This window comes from Numida meleagris, chromosome 1, assembly GCF_002078875.1.
Source record: "Numida meleagris isolate 19003 breed g44 Domestic line chromosome 1, NumMel1.0, whole genome shotgun sequence".
NCBI lineage: Eukaryota > Metazoa > Chordata > Aves > Galliformes > Numididae > Numida > Numida meleagris.
The window spans coordinates 63,001,144-63,023,855 of NC_034409.1; the positions used below are offsets into that span (position 1 = coordinate 63,001,144).

General features: G+C 44.2%; 1 protein-coding gene across 3 annotated transcripts; it reads left to right on the forward strand.

Annotated features, from left to right (window-relative positions):
* BPGM (bisphosphoglycerate mutase) lies at positions 132-21,839 on the forward strand. 3 transcript variants are annotated; one of them, XM_021390465.1, is made up of 6 exons: positions 933-2,526; positions 2,807-2,864; positions 3,321-3,415; positions 7,867-8,079; positions 9,813-10,465; positions 18,711-21,839. In XM_021390465.1, the coding sequence occupies exons 4-6, from the start codon at positions 8,039-8,041 to the stop codon at positions 18,887-18,889; spliced, it is 873 nt and encodes a 290-aa protein (XP_021246140.1). In that variant the 5' UTR covers positions 933-2,526; positions 2,807-2,864; positions 3,321-3,415; positions 7,867-8,038; the 3' UTR covers positions 18,890-21,839. The 3 variants fall into 3 exon arrangements, with proteins under 3 accessions (XP_021246154.1, XP_021246140.1, XP_021246145.1); XM_021390470.1 differs by lacking the exon at positions 7,867-8,079 and having other exon boundaries at positions 1,668-2,526; XM_021390479.1 differs by lacking the exons at positions 3,321-3,415; positions 7,867-8,079 and having other exon boundaries at positions 132-2,526.

Genomic DNA, 22,712 nt, shown 5'->3' on the forward strand with positions numbered 1-22,712 from the left:
TTATCTGTCTTCCACGTGGATTTATGCTTTTGCTTTTGACTAAATGAGAAACAGCTCAGAGGGATGAAGCTATATATTTCCTCCATACCCAAATAGGATGAAAGCCCCACTGTATTTGCAAATGAAAGCATGATTGCATAGGGGACTAGTTAAACAAAAGGTGAAAGAGGCCCTTTGCTGAGGAGCTTAAAGACTAATTGGTGTGCGAAGGAAGCCTCACTACTCTGTCAGGTTTACCCCCAAGTTTTAGTTAATAACAGGCTTGGTTGAAGATGTGTTTGTGTGATATATTGGCAAACGGGTAGGCGTGTGATGAAAAATTACTGACGCATAGGTATGTTTGAGCCAAGAAAATGTTGAGAACCACTCGTTTGATGAATGCAAGATGCGGTGAGTGCCTGTAAGAAAGACAGGTGTAGGACTGGTATGTCATTACCTGATAAGTGCTCTCTGAGCTCTGATGGAGCCTTATTATAATTGTATTACAGTCCAGAGCTCGGTGTGTGGGAGATGCATGAAGGAGTTCAAGCCAACAGGACTGTGCTGTTGTCTCAGGGACAAGGCAAACAGCTTCCAGTACATGAATGCACGTAGATTTGCATGGGACTCAGCTAAACAAGTGGGTTTAGAGATCAGGCTTGGATGAAAATGTATTGATCTCTTGTGGACTTGCAGCCTTTCTTGGATGGAAAAAATGAGTGTGATTGAGAAGGCAGTGACTAAAATGGTCATTTAAACCAGAATAGCTGAGTAAGCTGAGGCATGAAGGAGAATAGGCAAGGCATGGACGAATATGATGGCTGTGGTATTTAAGGAGAGGTATCCCTCCTGGATAGCACTGTCCTGCCAGCAGGGAAGTTAACACACGGTGTGTATCTGTCCTTCCTGCAGCTGATTTCATCAAGAGATGATGCTTGTGTTTAGTTTGCACTGGGGGTGGTGGGCAGGGAAGTCGATGTAGCTGGAGTGATTTTAGGAGGTGACAGTTTGGAGTCCTCCAGGGGAAATAAGGGTGTATTTATCTCCTTGTATGGAGTATGTTGTACTCCCAGACCTCTCTCAGTACAAATCTGGCCTTGAATGGAAAAGAACCATCAGATAAGCAGCAGAGAAATGATTCAGCCCTAGAAATGTGGGAGAACAATAGTGTGGATAAATGACGGAGAGAAGAGAGCATCTAGAACTTTTGTAGAGGAAAAACAGTCAGAGTGCTGAAAACATCCTGACTGTACCTGCATCCAAAAACAAGGGAGGGGCTTCCTTGGCAACACATTTGTGGGGCAGAGGGAATGGGCATGTCCCTGGCAGCAAACAAGGATGGAAGGGAGGGGCACAGTTGAGGAGGGAATACACAAATTCATGCAGTAGGAAAACACCTAGGAGGAAGTTTTGGAGAGGTTTCAGTGTTATTAAAAAGTATGAGGATTTGATTACAGAAGCTTCTTTTGAAGACGGAATTATTAAGGAAGACAGCTTGTAGATCAAGTAGTGCTAAGCAATGAGCTCAGGGTGTTCTGGAAATTACTAGGGTTTTGTGGCAAATACTTGATCCAGTTTCGAACAAAGGAACCATTGTAAGAAAATGTACCAAGGGCATAGAGCATCAGCAGCAGAGAATGCTCCCATTGGCCAAAGTTCTCATCAGTCATTAATCTGCCTTTCTTCCCTCCATTCTGCTTTCCTCTGCGCTGCCTTGCTCGGCTTCTGGCTGTCCTTTGGAGAGATGCAGTTGCACTGCTGCCTAAGCAGAAGCTTACGTGCTGAGGAAAGGAGTTTCCTAGACTGCTTCAACTATAAACATTTCAGCTAAAAAGCATCTGCTACGGCCTGGAAGGGTTCCAGAGCAGAGACCCTGAAAAACACTGCCAGCTGGCCTGCTAGATAATAGCTGCCAGAGGAGCGGAGCTGTCTGCAAGAGGTCTGAACAGGACACGGCTTGGACTTGGAGCCTGAAACCAAGTCGTTTGGCTGCTTTTGCCATGCAAATGAAATGAGCGTGCTTGAAGACTATTGGAGATGATGGTATTGACTGGCCATGGCAGCCTGGCTGGGGCTCAGGTTGCTGCCTGGTGACCGTGCATCTGGGCACGTAAGGTGTTGACAGTGCTGACTCCAAAACAGCCGTTTGTGTTTCTGGTACCTCTGGTTCCTGCCGTTACAGAGCCCACCAACCGTACCAGCCGCACGCTCACAACGACACCGCACGTCTGTGAGGCACGAGGCAAAAGGACCCCCCGCCCTCCGAGCTGCCCCTGTTTCCGGCCGGCGCCAAGCTCCGGTGCCCGCCCACCCGCCAGCAGCCGCAGTTCCATTGGCTCTAGGCGGTGCTCATCCTCCAGAGCGGCCAATCACATCCTCCTCTTCCGCCCCGGCGTCACGGGCGCGCGGACGCCGGGGGTTTATTAGGCGGCTCGGGGGGCACTTGCTTTTTGGCGGCGGGAGGAGACTGGCGCGGGGCTGTCGGCCGGCTGCGGAGCGCGGCTGTGGCGTTGCGGGCGGCCGCTGCCTGCTGCTGCTGTCCTGCGGGTGAGGCCGCTAAAATTGCGGCCGCTGATTTGATGGAGCCGCGGAGGGAGGGCGGGTAACGGTTGTGCGGTGGGGGCGGCCCGGGGAGATCCTCCTGTGGGGGAGTGTGGGGGCCCGGCCGGGGGCGACCCCCCGTGGCTGGGTGCGGGGTGTAGGGCGGGCCTCCTTGGCCGTGACGGGGAACCCGGTCCCCGAGGGGAAGGGGAGGCAGTGGGAAGGAGGCGGTGAGGCACGGTGTGGGCTGGGGGAGCTGCCCTCTGGTGACCCTCTCTTTCCTTAGGGGAGGCCCGGAGGCAGCTGCATCACAACGGGGCGGCTTTGTAAAGGGATCGAGCAAGGTGAGTTTGTCGTGGAAGCTAGATCTTAAAGCTCTGCTGGACTGATTGCTCTGCCGAGATAAGAGGTCATCCTGAACAGCTGGCTCTACTCTGATGTGCTGGGATAGGTCTCCATAGTGCTTCTGTGTTGTGTTTGGCCCAGGTCTGCTGCCTGCATCCTTCATCAAGTCCTGCAGTTTCTAGCAGTTTTCTATACAGTAGAGCTGCAGTAATTGCAGTCTATATAGCATGTCCTGGGGCATCAGGAGACAAGTAACTTGCCTTTGCTGGAATTGCAGGAGTTGTCCATTTGCATCTTTTTGGGAGAGGGGAACGGGTAGCTTTCCCAACCAAGGGAAAACACAAGGGATGTGTGCTCTGCTTTCTTCCAGCTCTGAAAGCAAATTATGGTTAGCGTAACTATTTGTACTTGTGGTCTTTCTGTGTGAGCATTTGGTGTTTGTTCCCTTCCTGCAGGTAACTAGCCAAGAGCGCCTGGTGCTCTGTATGAAAAGAGCAGCTTTTAAGTCTCTGCTGGGATTTGTGTAGGTTGTTCCTTTGCCATAGGAAAGGTGAGTAGGATTATTTCTATGTGTTGTTACTCTAAGGCTTTTCACTTAAATGCTTCCATAAGTGGCCTGATATTTAAATAACCTTGTGACTGCTAGTTCTCTATAAACTTGTTTCAGAGTGGTGATTCTACTTAATTTTTTATATAGCTGAACTGGAGTGTATTGTCCCCAGATGATCTTAGGTTTTAGGCTGAAGTACCCAAATAAGAACATGTGTGAACAGGTGCATCTCCATTGTTGGATCTTGTTTTTTGCGCTGGGTCTTAAGGTGGCCTTGTGAATAACTTAATTTGTTCCTGTGGACAGTTGTTAATCTGAATAGTGATGTGTTTGTGGGGAATCAGCTTTTTTTTATATGGCTGTATTTTATGTAGTAGTTCGTAGTGAACACGTATTTTTTAATTAAATCAATGGGACATTGAAAAAAGTACCTTGACTCTGGATAGAAGTGCTATCTGATGCTCCTTTTCATAAAGCTGATATCTTAGAATGTAGTTCAGTAGTCTATCTGATGTGACAGATAGGATTTAGTGTTAAATTCTTAACAGTTGATTTCTTTGCAGAGTCTGCAACTGATCACTGTGAGTAGTAAGTGACATGTATAACGGATTTCATCTGAGATGCTGCTGCTTGTGTGAGATCACATAAGACTGTCCCTAGTATTACCAATTGTTTGTCTGCTGATGTTCTATGAAACTGGCAGTCCTCAGAGGCTTTGTAAAGTTAAGCTGAAGCAGTGGTCAGAAGCTGCAGTTGAGGGAGCTGTTGTATAGTGTCCTTGTGAGAGTCTTCTATCACATGGCAAGGCATCCTGTTCTGGAGCTGGTCAATTTGCAAGCAATGGATTGTGGTGTGCAGGGTGGCTTCCTGAGCAGTGGAAGGCCCAGGGTAGCATTGAGGTCTGCCAGAAGCGGCCATCTCTTGCAAGAAACTGATGAGGCTTGGGTAGACAACACCAATCCTAGGAATGGCAGATTTGGGAAGTGCTAGTGATGGCAGACAGGGACAACAAGGGTGTGGCAGTTTGTGTACCCTGCTTGTTTACTGGAGCTCGCATGGTCATAGTTGCCTAGATGGGATATTGGACACTCATCTTAAAGGCTGCAGCTCCAACTGTGTTGTCTGCTCCACCTACCAAACATGCCTGCAAAAGGTGTGCCCAGGTGGAGGACCTCCTGCAGCAGGTGTCTGAGCTGCAAGAGATGGTAAGAAGGCTGTGGGCTGTCAGGAATGACAAGGAGAGAGGCAGGTGGTTCTGTGTGTGATCTGCAATGAACTCACAGCCAGAAACTTCCTCTCAAGACCACACAGAGAGTGAAGCTGAAAACACAAATAAGTATTACATCAAGGACCAGCAGGAGAAGAGGCTTTCCCCGTTGTGTGAGGTGCCCCAGAACTGCTGGACTGTGGAAGAAGAACCTGTTGTGTCAGGGGAGAAGCAGGTGTTGATTAAGTCAGCTTGGTCTGTTCCCTGTGTAATAATGTGTCCAAACAAGAAACAGCGATGGGTGATAAAAGTAGGGGACTTTATCCTGTGGGGAAAAGAGGTGGCCATTGGCTAACATGGCTTGCTAAATTTATGTTTTTATTTTATACATTGAGGCTCTGCTAAACCTGGTCTGTTGAGAACTGATGGCATCCATCTGTCAGAGGAGAGGAAGAGCATCTTTGGTTACAGGGTTGTCATGCTGATGAAGAGGGCTTTAAACTAAAGCTGCTGGGGTGGGTGAACTTCAATCCACTGGACTGATTGGTTTGATGCCAGTGCCAGCAGCAGGTGCCCAGGGCTGGGAGAGTGGTCAGAAGTCTTCAGGAAAACACCTGAAGAGCAGCACAAAGGAATTCCAGCTACTTCATCCAACAGAATAGCGTCATTGGGAACCCAGCTTAAGTGCCTCTGCACAAATCATGTGGCTTGGGGAAGAAAAGGAGAGATTGGAAATCTTAGTTAAATCTCAGGGGTATGATATAATTGGCCTCAGTGAGACATGGTGGGATGATTCGCATGCCTGGAGTGCTTAGATAGGAGTTTTTGGGCTCTTCAAGAGAGTTAGGGAAGGAGTTGAGGTGGGGTAGCCCTATAAGTTAAGGAGTACCTTGTCTGCATGGAGCTGGATGATAGTGATGAAAGGACTGAGTGTTTTAGTGTAAAAGCCAATAAGGCTGATGTTATGGTGAGGGTCTATCATAAACTATCCAGTCAAGATGAAGAGGTAGATACAATGTTCTATAAACAGCTGGAAGTCTTATGATTGCTAGCCTTTGTTCTCATGACTGCTGGAAATGCAGTACAGGGGAGAATGTCTAGGGGATTCTTGGAATGTGTGGATGATAAATTCCTGATGCAGGTGATGAGTGAGCCCAGTAGGGAAGTTGCCTTTTGTTTGGGGACAAGGAAGGACTTGCAGATGATGTGATGGTTAGAGTCTGCCTTGGGTGCAGTGATCATAAAATGATCCTTGGTGAAGAAAGGTGCTCAGCAGAACTCCTGCACTGGATTTCCAGAAGGCAGACTTCAGCCTGCTTGGAGACCTGGTTGACAGAAGTCCCTTGGAAGTCCTTCTGAATGGTGAAGGAGTCCAGGGAAGCTGGACCTTTTTCAAGAGAGAAATTGTGAAGGTGCAGAAGCAAGCCATTCCAAATGATCTGAAAGTCAAGCTGGTGGGAGGGAAGTCTGGCCTAACTGAATAGAGCTTTGAGAATTCAAGATAGAAAGCTTTATAAACTGTGGAAGAAGGAGCAGGAGACATAGGACTGTAGAGCTGTTGTCAAGCTGTGCAGAGATGAAATTGCAAGGGCCAAAGCCCAGCTGGAATTCAATTTGACTAGTGCAGTTAAAGAAGATTAAGTGATTCTGTAAATATATCATCAGCAAAAGGAAGATTAAAGAGAATCTTGATTACTTATTGGATGTGAGAGGAAATGTAGTGATGAAATATAAGGTTAGGATACTTAATGCCTTTGTTGCCTCAATATTTTTAAGTAAGGTCAATTGTTCTCAGGATACCCAGCCCCTTGAGCTGGAAGACTGATAGGGAATGAAATGAAGTCCTCGTAATCCAACTGGGGTGACATCTTCTGAATGTTCTTAAGTCTCTGGGGCTGGATGGGATTTTGACTGAAGGAGTTGGTAGAGGTGCTCACTTGAAGTACTTGCAGTAATTTACCAGCAGTCCTGTGACTCTGATCTGCAAGAAGTGTGGGAAGGAGGATCAAGGGAATTGCAGGCCTGTCAATCTGACCTCACTCAGGGAAGGTTATGGAACAGCTCATCTTGAATGCCATTGTATGGCATGTGTGGGACAACTTAGTGATCAGAAGCAGTCAATGTGGATTTAGGAAGAGCAGGTCCTGCCTGACTAACCTGATCTCCTGTGACAAGGTGACCTGCTTAGTAGATGAAGTAAAGGCTGTGGGTGTTTACCTGGACTGTAGTATAGTGTTGGACACTATTTGCCACAGTATTCTCCTGGAGAAACTGGCTGCTCCTAGCAGGTGTACAGGTTGCTGGCTGAAGAACTGACTGAATGGCCAGGCTCAGGGAGTGAATGGAGTCAAATCCAATTGGTGGCTCATCACCAGTGGTGTTCACCAGGGGTCAGTCTTAGGGTTGGTTTTGTTTAACGCTCTTATCGCTGATCTGAATGGAGGCTGTTGAGTGCACGTCAGCTAAGCTTGCAGTCAATACCGAGTTAGGCAGGACTGTTGATCTGGCTTGCAGAGGAGTCCTTTAATCCAGCCTACACAAACTCCATGCAAGCATGTGAAACTGGACAAGACTAAGTGCCAGGTCCTGCATGGGTCCTAACTCCATGCAGTAGTACAGACTAGGTGAAGGTAGGTGGAAGGTTGCCCCCCAGCACATGACCTGGGGATGCCAACTGAACATGAGCCAGTGGTGTGTCTGACTGGGAAGGCTGATTATATCCTGCATCAGAAATAGTGTGTCCAGCAGGACAAGGGCAGTAATTTTTTTTCCCTTCTGTACTTGACACTTGAGAGACCACACCTTGAAGTGCTCAGTCTCACTGCGAAGGATCGTAGTAGTGAGTTTGGATGTGTGCAGAGAAGACCAATGAAGCTGGTGAAAGGATCAGAAAACAAGAATTAATAAGGAGTAGTGAAGGAATCTAGGGGTTATTCATTTTGGAGGAGGCTGAGACCTCATTCCTCTCTGCTCCTTGGAGAGTGAAGGCAGGGAGGTTAGAGAAGGTGAGGTGGCGACTCTCAATGAGTTCTTTTCCCAGGCTATAGACATGTCTTGGATTGCTATGATCCAGATGTAGCACCTTGCACTTGGCCTTGAACCTCATCAGGTTTACATGAGTCTACTTCTCAAGCTTGTTCAGGTCCCTTTGGATGGCATCCCTTCCTTTTGTTGCATCAGCTGCACCACTCAGCTTAATGTCATCTGCAAAATTGCTGAGGGTACGCTTGATCTCACTGTCTAGGTCTTTGATAAAGTGCACCGGTCCCATGACTGTTCCCTGGGGGACACCACTCATCACCGGCCTCCATCTGGACATAGAGATGCTGACCACAATCTTCTGGCTGTGACCGTCTGACCAATTCCTTACCCACTGAATAGTCCACACTTCATCTCTCTCCAATTTAGAGATAAGGATGTGGTGTTGGACCATATCAAAGGCTTTGCAGAAATCCAGGTAGATAACATCAGTTGCTCTTCCTTTGTCCACTGCTGCCGTCTCTCCATTGTAGGCTACCAGCTTGATGAGGCATAGTCTGCCCTTGGTGAAGCTGTGCTTGTGTCTCAGATCACCTCGTCTTGCATGTGCTTTGACATAGCTTCCAGGAGGATCTGTTCCATGATCTTCTCAGATGCAGAGGTGGAATATATACTCCTGAAAAGTCTATACTTTTAAGTCTGTTTTGTAAAAATGAATGCTGATGTTGTGGTGGGTGCTTCCCACAACCCAGAGTGTGTGGGTCTAACCCATACTACAGATTTCATATTTAGGGGGACCAAATTTGAGACACTTGGAGTGAGACTGAAGCATCTCCAAATAGTATCAGATAATGGAAGTTCTATAAACATTTAATTTTTGGAAATCTTAAGTTCTATGTACAGAAGTCAGTCCTCAGACTGGTTTTGAGAGTAGGCTCTTAAAGGTTGGGAAAGACCACTAGGATCATCTAGTCCAACCATCTAATCTAGTACCCAGTGATAATACTGCAGTCTTCCAGTGAGGGCAGAGTTGTATTTTTCCTCTTTCTCTGTCCTTTCCTGTATATTTGGTGATATCTTGGGTCAGAGTGATCACATGGGGCTTCCAGAATTGTAGTGCTGTTAGATGGACCTTTCAGATGTCACGCAGTTGACTAGAATATGATTGGCTGCACTGGAAGAGTTTGAGTGTTTAGTCCAGCACACACTGAGGACAACCCGGAGCTCATTTTCCTTCTTCAACTGGAGATGATTTGTGCTGTCTAGACTTACAAATGTGTAGCTGTATTTAATGAGTTCAGAAAATATGCCACTTGTACCTACAGCAAAAGTAAAAGCATAAATCTTGGTTATAAGAAGAAAAAGGGAAAATGACTTTAAGGTCAGGTGGACATAATCTATAAGATCAGTTCTGAATTCTATGAAATGAGACTCAGTAGTTGTGCATTGCATCTCAGAATTGTTTTTGTCACAAGTGTGGAGGAATGGTGTTGGAGGAAGAGACAGTGGTTGCCTGAAGAGGAATGAAACAGATTGGCGTAAGGAGGAGTAGGGGGAGTGTGTGAGGGAGCAAGTTATAAAGAACATAATTATGGTCAAATTTCATTGGGGACAGCTAATAAGTTCTGTGTACTGTGAGCTCCAGTTCTGTGGTGGGCCCTTCTGATTGCTCTGGCACACACACACAGTTACTGTCTTGTTCCTGCAGTCCATCAGAGGTGCTGTGGGCCTGGGCAGCTCTTACAAGCTTGAGGGTTCCAGATCTTACCTCTAATACTGTATTGAGTCACCACTAAGAGTGAGGTCTGCTTCATTGATTGGGAGCCACTGATGTTGAGTGAGGTTCTCCTTACACATTTAAAGGAGATGTGTAGGCAGGAATAGCTTGTGCAAATTAGGGTTGGGCTGGATGATCTCTAGAGGTCCCTTCCAACCGCTAGGATTCTGGGATTCTGTAATTCTGTCTGTGCCATCTACCACTAATTAATTGGTTAGGTGGGCTCGTCCCAGCAAGCTAGGTGGAGAATAGTGTTTTTCTTATGTTTGAGGGTAGAAAGGAATTTAAATCCAGGAGACCTCACAGGTAAAAACATATTCGGCAGACTCATGCTTCTTTGGTTGTTTTGATCCTGCTGGTTGTCTGCTCTTTGCTGTCATAATGCATTACAAGTAGTAATGTATGTGGGTTGTGTTTGTTTCCTTTATGCCCAGATGCCTCATTGTTAGATGCCAGACCAGTTGTCTGTGCCAAGCTGCAACCAAAATGACTAAGTACAAGCTTGTTCTCCTGAGGCATGGGGAAGGAGCCTGGAACAAGGAGAATCGCTTCTGCAGCTGGGTGGACCAGAAGCTGAGCAGTGATGGAATAAAGGAAGCTCAAAACTGTGGCCGACAGCTTAAAGCTCTGGGCTTTGAGTTTGACCTTGTCTTCACCTCTGTACTCAGCCGCTCCATCCAGACTGCGTGGCTGGTCCTGGAAGAGATGGGCCAGGAGTGGGTCCCCATTCAGAGTTCTTGGAGACTGAATGAACGCCACTATGGTGCGTTGATTGGTCTCAACAGAGCAGAAATGGCACTGAATCATGGAGAAGAGCAAGTGAAAATATGGAGGAGAAGCTATGACGTTACCCCACCTCCCATAACTGAATCTCATCCCTACTATCAAGAGATATACAATGACCGTCGATACAAATGCAGTGATGTCTCTCAGGATAATCTTCCAAAGGCTGAAAGTCTAAAAGATGTGCTTGATAGACTCCTTCCCTACTGGAATGAAAAGATAGTGCCAGAACTCAAAAGTGGTAAAATGATCCTTATATCTGCTCATGGCAACAGCAGCAGGGCACTGCTCAAGCATTTGGAAGGTAAGGCTCTTCCTCTTAGTCTTCTTCTCTTCTTACTCACCCTTGTGAAGTTCTGCATCTTGCTCTGTAGCATGCGTGGCACATCTGGACAATGTAACATTAAGTGTCCGTGGCCTACAAAGAGGGAAATGTTGCCCTATTGGAGCAGAAATCAAACTGAAGTAAAAGGGATGAGGAACAATCAGTTGGTTTACTGTAGCTGAGGACACTACATTCTTTCCCTTAGCTTTCCACTGCTCATTTTAAACAAGTGTGTTCAAGCTAACTTTTCTAGTTAGTCTACACACAAACTCCCTCACTGTTTTTTTTTTGCATTTACTCAGCTGTTTTGTCAGAAGAGTTGAAGTCACAATCTATTTATTAAAACAAGCATTGCTGTAATGCTGTGGAAGAATAAACTATCTTGGGTTGTGGGAGACATTTGTGGCTTCTTCTGAGGCTTCATTGCTGATTCTTTACTTAAAAAAGCTGCTGTGACATGGAGTTCTGTAGAGGGTAGGTACTTATGCTTATGCTGTGGTGTTTCCATATATAGAAAATGCCTGCCAGTCAACAGCTGAGCTAGTTTGTTGATTATCGGGGACCTGAAAAAGATGCATCTTGCTGTTAAGTCACTGCTAGATTCTTCCTTCCCACCTCTTTATAATGACATGACTTCTAAGATAAGCAGTCCTGAACTAGAAGACGGGCTGCAGTAACTTCTTTATGGGTTGAGTAGAATTTAGTGACTACACAAGTACAAGAGCAACCTGTTAGAAATACAGTTGCAAGACTGGATTGTGCCCTGTCAGTGCTCCCTGCTATAATCCTTTGTGTTCCTCTATAGCTGTGACTCTGCCATGTGCTTTTTGCATTCAGGCATGCTGGAATGATCAGTGCAGCTGATGCTTTAGTAGGATTCAAAAGCCCAGAGAATGAGCACACCTAGGTGGTTTCTAGAACCTCAGAGGCAGTGATTCTGAGGATTTTGGGATCCCCAACCACAGTGTCCCCTACCAGCCCCCCAGAAACTGAACCATGCTTGCCCAAGCCCTCTGAGAGTAGGCTGCTGCAAGCTCACTGCAACTTCTGCAGAAACCCTATGGTTTCTGGGCTATGTTTTGTGCAGTTAAGCACCGAAGCTTGAGCAGACAGCATCATCAGCAGGTAAAGGTCACTGCATTGAGGCCAGTGAGAACAGTGTAAGTTAAAGTAGTTGCCAAGAATTTTTTTTTGTGGGACAGTCTTGAGTTAGGTATAATTCCTCAAGGACTGCTGACTGTACAACTGTAAACAAAATATGAACAAAGTTGGATTTCTTTTCTGTATTATGCTATACGTTGATCCTCCTGTTGAATGATTGTGCAGTGAAATAAGAGGAATCCTTGGCAGAGGATCTAGGACTGTCCATCAGCTACCATATGGGGGAACTGCAAGACATGCGCTGGCTCTTCTGTGCCCTAAGCAGTGGGATCTGGATTGCTGCACAGCTGTCCTGAAGGGTGGCATGATCAGACCGTTAAGACCTGATATTAGAACCTGCTTTTTCTTCCTCGAACTCCACTGTATATCTATCTGGATAGAGCAGGTGCCTTGTCTGTAGCACTGACTCTTCTCCCTTTCTCTCTTGAAAGATTGTGAACTGCTCTGGAACTGGACCTGATCTGAGAGTGCTCAAAGCTTGCTAGCCTGCTGTTATTGTAACACCCACTGTGAAGTGGGCTTTGTTTTGTGTGGACTTTTTATGATACACTTAATATGTGCCATACTTGAGGGTAGCATCTCGGCTCTTACATCTTAGCTGGAGCTGTGGTATTTCTGGCAGTGAGAAAATGGGCTTCAAATGCCTTGAGCGTCATTCCTACGTGAGTGATTGGTTGTCTTACTACTTAGTTAATAATTGAAGCTGTAGCTCAAATCTTAAATGTCACTAAATATTAATGTTTTCATTCAATTTGATCTGATGAAATAGCTTCAGTTTTTTTGGAGTGTAACTTAATGACTTCTCTCAAAGATTTCTCCGGTTATCCTTGAAGTTCCTGTTTCAGAGACTTTTCTTTTGAAACAGCCCTGCGGTTCTCTGAATCTGAATGTTCTCCTTGTTGTTAATTGGTAAAAAGAGCTTGAGTTATGGCGGTTTTCCATTTGAACACACAAAAAAAATTGAGCAGCAGAATGTCAGGCTAACAAGGGTTTGATTGTAGGTTTGGAATTTGTTTTTCTCAGTGCTCACAGTAGACCTCAACAGGATAAATGTGGGATCTGTCTGTAGGATGTCACAGTTTTTGTGTGAGATGATTTAGAAGTGAAACTGCAGTAGCCGTGCTGAAAACAGTATTTAACCCAAACTGGATGGTGCTGTTGTGTGTGCTCAGATGAGAAACAGCAGCTGCTGAGAGCTTGCTCTTTGGTCCCTCTCTGCTGAGTGACTTTTCAGGGCTCTTTGCTTTATGTCCAGGTGATCTAAGCAATGTCAGAGATCACTGACACAATCAAAAGCAGACAAAGCAAGAGATGGCTTTCACTTCATGCTGTTAAGGATGGAAAGGTTCTCTAAAACGTGTTCTTCCTCTACTGACAGCGTCCTTTTGCCAGTGGAAATGCCTTGTTCGATCTCAGTAACTGTTTTTGTTCTGTGACGCTACTAGCATTGACTGACCTGTAACTTGCCTCTTACACACTGTGGTTTTCTTTAATGACATACCTTATCTTTGCACTGAAAGAGCACTGACAAGAAGTTAATGAGAGCATGTAAAATAAGCATGTCAGACTTGTTAGGTTAACTTCACTCTGAGCGCATAGACTTCCTATTGATTGTGGAAATACCAGTTGCTAGAATCTACTAAATAAGCTTCTTGGGTGCGCAGTCCATGTACAGGTGATTCTTTCAAGTTATTTTATTTGATACTTCTGAGACCCTCTTAGCAGATTCTCCTTGTGAAGGCAGCATTAGTGCAATAGCAGTGTCCAGCTTGCCTCGTTGGAGACCAAGTATAATGGGTGCCTGGCAAAATGCTGTGCTGTCTCTTGGCTCAGTTTTTCTTCCCTCCTGACTGTTTATCTCTGGGGCTGATATTAAGTACCTCAGGACAGGGTCTTGTAGAAGGCCTAATTGTAGCATTCCCTCCCTGCTGAAATGGTGCCATCTCTTGGATATGGTGTGGTGGTCACTGAGCCTTGTCATGCAATTATTCAGGGAAAAAAGTTCAGAAGGGCAGGGGTTACTATCTGAAGAAAGATGTGGGTGTCCCACACCTTGGGCTTGGCTGACTGAGGTCACAGATGGGACAGTTCTGCAATGGTGCTTGTGGTAGGATGGTGAGTGGGAAGTTGAGCAGGGAGAGCAGTGCCTTCAAGGACTTTCCATTTTGCTCTACTGTTGATCCATTAGTTTAAGTGCTGAAGCTGTGCATTGTGATTGCTGGGGCGGGCTTGAGTCCTCTTGAGGACTACCTGATAAGATTTGGCTGATGTTTGCAGGCTGGTGTTATTAAGGAAATGCATTTATGTGATTGTGGTGCCCAAGGGCAGTTAAAAGAAATCAGCTTGAGAGGATCTAATAATTCTGCTGAAAGATGATGTACTTACATCCTCCCCTAACTTATCCCATTCTCTGTTCTGTGTTTCTGCTGTTTCTCTTGAGCTTGAGCCTTTGTATGAGCAAACTTGGCCTTTACACCTGTGAAAACAGCAAGGAATGGGTAGTTTTCTGTCATCTTAGTGGTAAGAATCAACTCGGGGAGGAGATGGCAAGTGGCTGAAGTAGTGCAAAAGGTTTGGAACAGTCTGACTGAGATGTGAAGCTAGGAGAGTACAGCTTGAGAGAAGCATTACTGACTCCCAGAGATTTAAGTGTGAGGGTGACCTGTAGAGTCTCCTCTTCGACCAGGCTGATTTTTTGGGCATATTTTGAGATAAATGATCTTTGGTTTCTGCAAACTTAGGCTAAGAGAAGGAAAGGGTTTGTGCCCTACATGTGAGAAAAGCTACAGTAGAAGCATATTGAGCCTCCTGCTTGAGGGTGTCTGTATAGTGCTTCAGCTAGAGATGAAATCTTTTGCCAGGAACAAGGTGTCTGCTAGTAGACTCCAAAGCTGCATGTTCAGAATTCTGTTAGTGTTGCTTTGAGTTAATGGCTGTGGAAGAACAGCCTGAGTCTCTGCTGAAGACTTCTGGGCATTTTTCACTCTAGTTGTATAGGTGACAGCTAATGCTGATAGTAGCAGATCTAATGTCTCTTTCAGCCTATTAAATCTTCAGGAACTTATGGCAGGCTGTGATTTCTTGGCTGCATCAGAGTACTTTAGATTCATGGTTTGTTTTCCTACATGATCTCACATGGGAGTGGCCTCAGTAATGACCACTGTAAAATTCAGGCCATGATCAAGATCAGTTTATGTAATGACACAGGAGGAAAGCTTGGCAGGCATAAAGGTGAAACAGATGTGAATAATATGCTGCAGCTGTGGCAGTAGCCCACCCATCTTCCTTCTTTCCTTCAAATCTGTACAGTGACATTAAATGTTATAGAGCTCAAGAGCCAATTATAACACTTTATCTACATCTATCTATGCTACTGAAGCAGGTCCTCTGCCAAGCTGTGAGCAGCTGGTATCCCTTTAAGGAAGGCAGAATCTGGTCCTGGGTATTTAAATTAGACTAAAGCCTCAGTGTTTTCATTAAGCTCGTGGGATGGATACAAGGAACTGATTTGGATCCTAACTGCAAAGCAGCGGTTCTAGAGTGAGCCCTTTGTGGCTGAATTTAAGCATGTGATCTTGTGTGTTTTGCCAGATGAATCATGTGGCTTCAAGTGTAGATGACATGCAAGGGAGGAGGGGTATAGCTATTCTCAATAGCTGTTCAAAGGATGGCTGAAGTTGGCATGGCCTACTGGGTCCATCTGGTCCAAGCCCTACTCAAACAGGAGCACCCAGAGCCCATGTTCAGGTGGCCTTTGAAGATCTCCAAGGAGGAGACTTTGCAACATCTGTAGGCTACCTGTACCAGTGCTCCACAAAGCATGGAAGTTCTGCATAGTATTCAGGGGATCCTACTGTGTGCTCCAGTTTGTGTCCACTGCATCTTGTCTTGGGACTGGGTATCACTGAAAAGAGCCTGGCTCTTGTCTTTGCACCTTCCTTCCAGGTACTTATAGACACCAAGATCCTCTGAGCCTTCTATTCTCCAGACTATATAGTTCCAGCTCTTTCCTCCTTTCATTAGAGGAGAGATTAAATGCTTCAGTCCCTCACTGTCTTTGCAACCCTTTGGACTCTTTCCAGTATGTACATGTCCCTTGTACCAGGCAACCCAGCAGCAGATGCAAGATTCTAGGTAAAGCCTCACCATCTGAGTAGAGGGGAAGAATCACCTCTCTTGACCTGCTGGCAATGCTTTTTGCCTAATGCAGTTCAGGATACCCTTAGCAATGTGTCCTTGCTGCTAAGAAGGCTGACTTATGTTCAACTTGGTGTCCACCAGGATCCCAGTTCCTTTCTGTAGATCTCCTTCCTAGCTTGGTGCCTCCTATCATATCCTGGTGCCTGGGGCTGTTCCTGCTCAAGTGCAGGACTTTGCACTTAATGTTGAACTTGATGCAGTTCCTGTCAGCCTGTCTCTCCAGCCTGTTTGCGGTCCCTCTGGATGGCTTCAAGGCCTTCTGGTGTGTACCTAATTGCTTCCTACTGTGCAGCTGCTATTAAGGAATGATGTTTAAGAGGTGCTCAGGAGATAACATGGGAAGTACCTGCTTGAAGAATGCGGTTGACTGGTTTGGAGTCCTGAAGGAGGCACCCTGAATGCTTTGGTAGTGTGTGTTCTCATAATTTTAAGTAGGCAGCACTTTGGCTTTAAATCTTCTCCAAGGAAGACTGATTCTAGCAACCTAGTACCCTCCTTCCCATGTGAGATGTAATGTGGTTGTGACACAGGCCAGGTCAGGTGAAGTGCAAGAAAAGGTCACTGTGCTATAGTTACAGCGCATGAAGTAACTGGATAGCAGTTTAGCTTGCTCTTGGAATGGCCAGAGTGGTAAGAAGTGATCTCTTTCCCTAACAGGCTAGGAAGATAGTAGTGTTCTTTGGGTATTTTTCCTGCAACTGAGAAGTTTATGTGGCAAGTCTGATTGACATATCCTTTCCTAAAGAAAAGCACTCTACAAATACAGTAATGATACTGAAATAAAGTAGCAGGGCCATATTGATTCTTTAGGATTTTCATCTGTCTCCAACCTACAGTTCCCAGCTTCTGGCTGTGAGGCAATGCTTCCTTGTGAGGAAAAATCCAAAGGAGAAAGCTAAGTGCTTGCTGCAGCTTGTTTATCCCAGGCTGTACTCCTTCTGCTTTGTACATCAATTCTAGTTGACATTGGTGTGGTCACTGTGTTCTGTAAAAAGGGTAAAACATCTCTGAAACCATGTAGCAACAGCTACTTCTTTAATCCGGGTTTGGAGAAAACCTTTAAATATCCTGCCTGCTGACCACATTCTGTGGTTTGCCTAAGGTCTCCTGTGTGACTTCATCTGTTTGGTTTCAGTCTGTACAGTTTAGTCTGGGAGGCTGCATTTGAGAGGTGGGCAGAACACTTCCTAAGGCCAGATTCTCTGTGGGTACATGGTGACATTTGTATGTTAAGATCTGTATTCAACAATCCTGAAAATAAGAACTTGGCCAGCTTGGCTGCTTGTTCTGCAAACCAAAGTTCTTGAGAAAAATGCTTGTGTCCTGGTGAACGGACTCTATTTTCCCCATTGACTTCTGTGTAGTTCTAAAACTTGAGAGGCTCCTGAAGTGCTTTTATGTAGGTCTGTGATTCTACTCATAGATGAATTATTTACCCTTTATATAGAGATTGGTCAGACTGGCTGAGTATGTGACTTTGTACTGATAGCTCAATAGAAAATAAGGTATAGACTTCTTGCAGGGGTTTAACTGTTTTGCTTGCTCCCTTCTGAAAAGAAGTGCTGATTTACAGCTAAACTGAGTACTCAGTCCCACCAAAACAGGAATATATCACTACAAAAGTTTTGTGCTTGTCCTGTGTCTCAGAGCAGCAGCATAAAATTATTGTCACCTCATGATTACTTTTGTTTTTTGACCTGATGTCATACCACTGTGGCTGAGTGGCTAGACTTTGTTTTCCTATGTATGTGTTGGCTCTGCTTTTTCTCCTTGATGTGAAAATCACTGGTAAGTTTGCACTCCTGTTCTGAGAGCCACCTGTTTTCTCAGCTGGCTTGAGAGAATTTTCTTGTTTTTTAGTCTAGTTCATATGGTGTTGTTTTAGGAGCTCGATGGTGCACTTTTACTAAGCATGAGTTACTTGAAGCTGCTCCACTTCACAACAGCAGACTTTCACTTTGGGAAATAATCTTTAATCATTGCTTCTCAACTGCACATGTCTAGACCTTTTGCAGAAACTTAACTTTGAGGCCAATATTTCAGTACACTTGGTTATTTTTAGAAATTTGTGTGCTTCATGTAAACATAGCCAGCTATTTTGCTGAGCTTAGAGCCCCAGAGTACTTTAAACAGGTAAATTTTTCCTCTATAGGTGCACTTTAATAAAGTAGAAAATTCAGGAAAGCACTCCAACTTGTATAAACTGACTTTCTTGCTTTTCTTCCCATTTTCTTCAATTGAATGTAGGAATGAGTATCCTGTATGTAATTCTGGGCTTAGTACTGAAGGCAAGATGCCATCAGCTTCTTTTTTAGAAACTGTGGGAAACACTGTTCTTTACTTGCTTGCAATATCTTAAAAATCAGTAGTTACAAGGTGTTCCAGGAAAAAAACTTAAGAGGAAAAATTAGCCTTAGTATCCTGTATCTTCAAAGAGGATGTTTGTATTGGTTGCTTATCTGAGGCCTTTTTTGTTGGGATAACACATGTTGACCCTAACTCTCTGGAATTTTTGTGTATGATTGGGGAAGATATAGAAAACCTATGCTTAAAGTGTCCTATATTAAAAAAGAAGTATACTCTTCAGGGCAATTTCTCCCTCTTCAGTTCATGTGCATACCAGGAATGAAGAAATTGTCTTCATGTTGTTGGAAATTCCCTCCTACAGCTGTTCTTAAAACACTAACCAAGTTGTGGTCTAGCTGGGAATGGGAATTGACCCTTGAATAGCTGCTATTGCTGATGGAGTCTGGAAGTATGTTCTTAACTGCTTTAAGACTGGATAATCTCAGAAATAAGGCTGAGCAGATAAGCAATTAAGAAGTTGTTGATGGGTGTAACTCTGGGTTTTTGTCTTTGGCAGGCATCTCCGACGAGGACATCATCAATGTTACTCTCCCCACTGGTGTGCCCGTACTTCTTGAACTTGATGAGAATCTGCGTCCTCTGGGTCCTCACCGGTTTCTGGGTGATCAGGAAGCTATCCAAGCTGCCATCAAAAAAGTGGAAGATCAAGGGAAAGTAAAGTCTCCTGAGAAGTAAAATCCCACTGACTAACAAAGTTACTTTCAAGTGTGTGGTAGTTAAGTGACTTATTTATGACTGCTAGGTTGCACTGTGTGAAAATCTCAATTTCAAGCACTAAGTAATTAGAAGGGACATTTGTTGAGTCTGTTTGGCAGATGAACCCTCTGCCTTTCAAAAACTGGAATTTAAATCTCAGTCTGAGATTACGGATACTGAAGAAGGAAATAACATCATTCAGGTAATGGAAGCTTGCAGGGCAGTCTCACTCAGATCTAGGTTTGAGCATGGCCCAGGATGGAGGAAAAAGGGGTATGTTATTGTCATCTACAAACTACTAGACCTGAGCAGTTTGTGGGAAAAGCACTGTACAGCACCATCTTACTGGACTACAAGTAACAAGTAGTAACTTGTAACAAGTCCAGATTGTTACAAGTACTAACATTGTTTTTCACTGACAGAATAACATGATTTTTCTATCAATTGTCATGCCAACTTTTTTCTGGATAAATTCCTTCAGTCTTTCCAAACACTTTCTACTGTACACTTTTATCTCTTATTTAAAGATTCCCCGTGGCCAGATCATGGTCCAGAGGTGAGTTTTGTAGAGATGTTTGGACTGTTAGAGCTACCACAATTCTTTTATTACACTGTCATTCAATTTTTAAGAAATCTAGCAGGTATCCCTCTTCCTGCACCATCTTTGCAATATTGCAAACCAACAAAACACAGTTGTGCAATATAATTGGATTTAACTCAAATTTTAACCACAAACTAAGCACAAGCTTTCCTGCTCCATGTTTAAATTATAACTTAGCCCCAGTGAGCAACCTAAACAGTTCTGGAACACAAATAACATGTACTAGAGGTTTGAGGAACTTGTTAGAATTGTTCGTTTTTTTACCTCAGTGAAACTGGAGATATGAAGCCCCTCTTTAAGCTCTGAGTTGCAAAGAACAGGTAAATCTGTTGGTAGACTTCTCTGGTGGGCTGAAGTGCTGCATAGGACATGTAAAATGTATTACTAAATGCAGCTCATGCAGCTATCGAGCGTAGCAGTGAAGGATATTCTACAGTGTCTGAAAGTGATCTCCCGTAGAGCTCTACCCACAGTCATAGCTTGATTCCTGTTGAGTGTGACCCTAAGCTTGGTCTAAGCTTAGGGTTTTGGTACTAAGCTTGAACTGTGGATGTACTGTAGTGTGTTCTGGCATCAAGTTAGTTCCAAATTCACTTGCAAATTTGAAACCATTGTTACTGAAGTTTAAATCTGACACAGTGACTCAACATTTGACCTCAATTACCAGCATCAGTGGCACTTGTGTATACAGCATTTGAGCTGAATGTGTTTTCAGTGTGGCCCAGCAACAAATCTCAAGAAGCTAATAAATTTCCTTGGTATGATAGTATAAACCTTCTGAAAACCGTAGAGTGTCTCCTTTTTGCAGTGAGCAGCTTGGTAGCAATTTTGGAAGTGTGAAGATGGCTTTTCCTTTGAGGAGAGCAGTGTGACAATCTATGCTTCTGATACAAACTGGAGGGAACCTTTCCAGGTCAGATACCAGCTGATGATAGCATGACAGGAACTCCACGAAAGACTTCTTTACTACATGGTACTTCCCCTTACATGAACAATGCTTGGGCTTTTCTTGGGTTTTGTTTTAGTAGCCCTTGCAATAGGAACAAAGTTACTTGTGTTTTTCTTAAGCATAAAGCTGGTAGGTTTCTTCTTTTTGTACAAGCCAGGATATTAATCTTTTTCTCTGAAACCCTGTTAGCAGCTTTCCTACTACCATATTTGTGACACTGCTTGACTTTATGGGTTTTTAGCTTTCTGTGCATAGTGACTCAGAATCTTAGCTGATACTTGGAGTTGGTGTTAAGGAGTTGTATTGTTGATGTCAAAGCATACTTGTCAATGCAATGAGGAAGGACTGCTGGCACTGATTAGACTTCTCACTAAACATTCAATTATGTTCATTACGAAGTAAAAGTTTACTTGAGATTCATTAACAAGACAAGCCTAGCCACGTCATTAGTGTGAGCAGCATGTGTCAGGATGTGGGCTTAGAGGGCATGATCCTCTGCCCGTATTCTCTTGGTGTGGTGGTATTGTAATGTTGGACTTCTTGAGGACTTAAGACATGAGTGGAATTTGCGTGGAAACAAATCCAACTGAAGTGGGAGATGCTCTCTAGTGGAAGAAGAGCACTGATGTCTGATCTCTTCAGGGGTTGCATTGGGGAATGGAAAGGTGAATAAGTTTAAAAAGCATTCATGTTTATTTCTGCAGCTGAGATGATGCAATTGACTGAAAACAACCTTTCAGAGCCTTGGATGGTCAGAAAAGAGCAATGCAATGCTTTCAGGTGGCACTGTTTTTACAGTGCTTCTTGAGGCAGGAATGTGCTGGTGCCCTGGAAGGTTGGACTTAATTTGCTTTGACCGTGACTCCAAAGATGACAGGGTTTTTTATGCACATCTGGCAACAATACCACCTCACAAAAGCATTGGATGGAACCAGCTGGAGATTTCATTCATCTTAAAGACTTTCATCTTCAAGATGAATTCAACACCTTGCACTACTTGTTTCTAAATAGCCTTGTAATTATGTGTTTTATGAATCAAATTTATATTGAAAATAAACCAGCTTTTGGCAGTGACATAAAGAAGAATGCCTGGCCTTCAGGCATAGCTACATTAGAAGAAAAGAGAATCTTGCTGCTGGTGGCTTTACAAATCAGTGGTTGGAAAACATTTTTCTCCATATTTGAATATGCATCAGTGCCTCGAAGTCTTCTAAGGGTAACCAGTGTCTCTACAGTTAACATCATGGATGTGGTTGATTTGTATTTTCTTATACCTTTTAACTTGTGGTTCAGTAGTGAGTAGCTCTAGAATTCTCTTGTAAATATGGTGGAGCTGACAGGTTCTTTAACTCAATAAATGCACCTGAAATAGAATTTAACTTGGCCTCAGTCTTTCTTCCTTCTACTGCCTTCCACTTTGCTTCCTTTCTAGGGCTGATAGGTAAATAAAGCCTTGACCTTCAGTGTTCTGGAGCTCGTATCAAGCAGTCCTTGATCACATATCATGCAGTCAGTTGGTTAAAAATAGAGCAAATACTGCCTCATCTTTACAGGCAAAGAAATTGGGCTGAAAAAGAACACTACCTGTTTGAAATGGTAAGGGCATTTAGGAACAGCAAATTAAACATATTCAGTTTTAGAACATGAGCTCAACAGAAGCACACATGTACAACAGTAAGCATTTTTGTAATAAGTGCTGTTTGATGTGTTTAGAATTGTGGCTTCTGAACATGAAGTCAACTCCTTAACTCTCCAGAGGGCTCTGGTGTCAAGCTTGCTGGGGGCTGCTTCTTGCTGTTGATCTTTGTGCAGAAGACTTCAGATAATGTGATGGGAGACAGTGAATGCCTTAAACGTGGAATAAACGTGGAACATTCAGATGGAAATGGGGAAGATGCAACTGTATAGCTGAAAGGAAAAGCTTACTGAAGAAACGCTTTTAAAAGCTGGTCTTGGGATGGTATTGAGTCATTTCCTTACTGCTATTGAATGCTTCTGAGTTACTGTGGAAGTGCTGCAAGCTAACTGAAGGGTATTCCTGCTCCCTTGCCTCCCACATGTCAGCTTTTGTACTTTGCTTTATCTTGCTTAAAATTTCTCTTTAATTATACTTCAAATTCTTCTTGGGCCATGTCCACTATTACCTGTTTTTGGGAAAAGACCACCTAGAGTGGCCTGCTCGTCTAAGTCCTACTTGCTTTTTTGTTCAGAAGTTAGAGCGTGAGGGAGATGCTGTGGTCAACTTGGAGTCT

Coding starts and splice junctions, on each gene's coding strand:
- BPGM (XM_021390465.1), top strand. CDS start 8,039: ATGTGGTGTTGGACCATATCAAAGGCTTTGCAGAAATCCAG. Junction 8,080..9,812: donor AAGGCTTTGCAGAAATCCAG/GTAGATAACATC, acceptor CTTTATGCCCAG/ATGCCTCATTGTTAGATGCC. Junction 10,466..18,710: donor ACTGCTCAAGCATTTGGAAG/GTAAGGCTCTTC, acceptor TGTCTTTGGCAG/GCATCTCCGACGAGGACATC.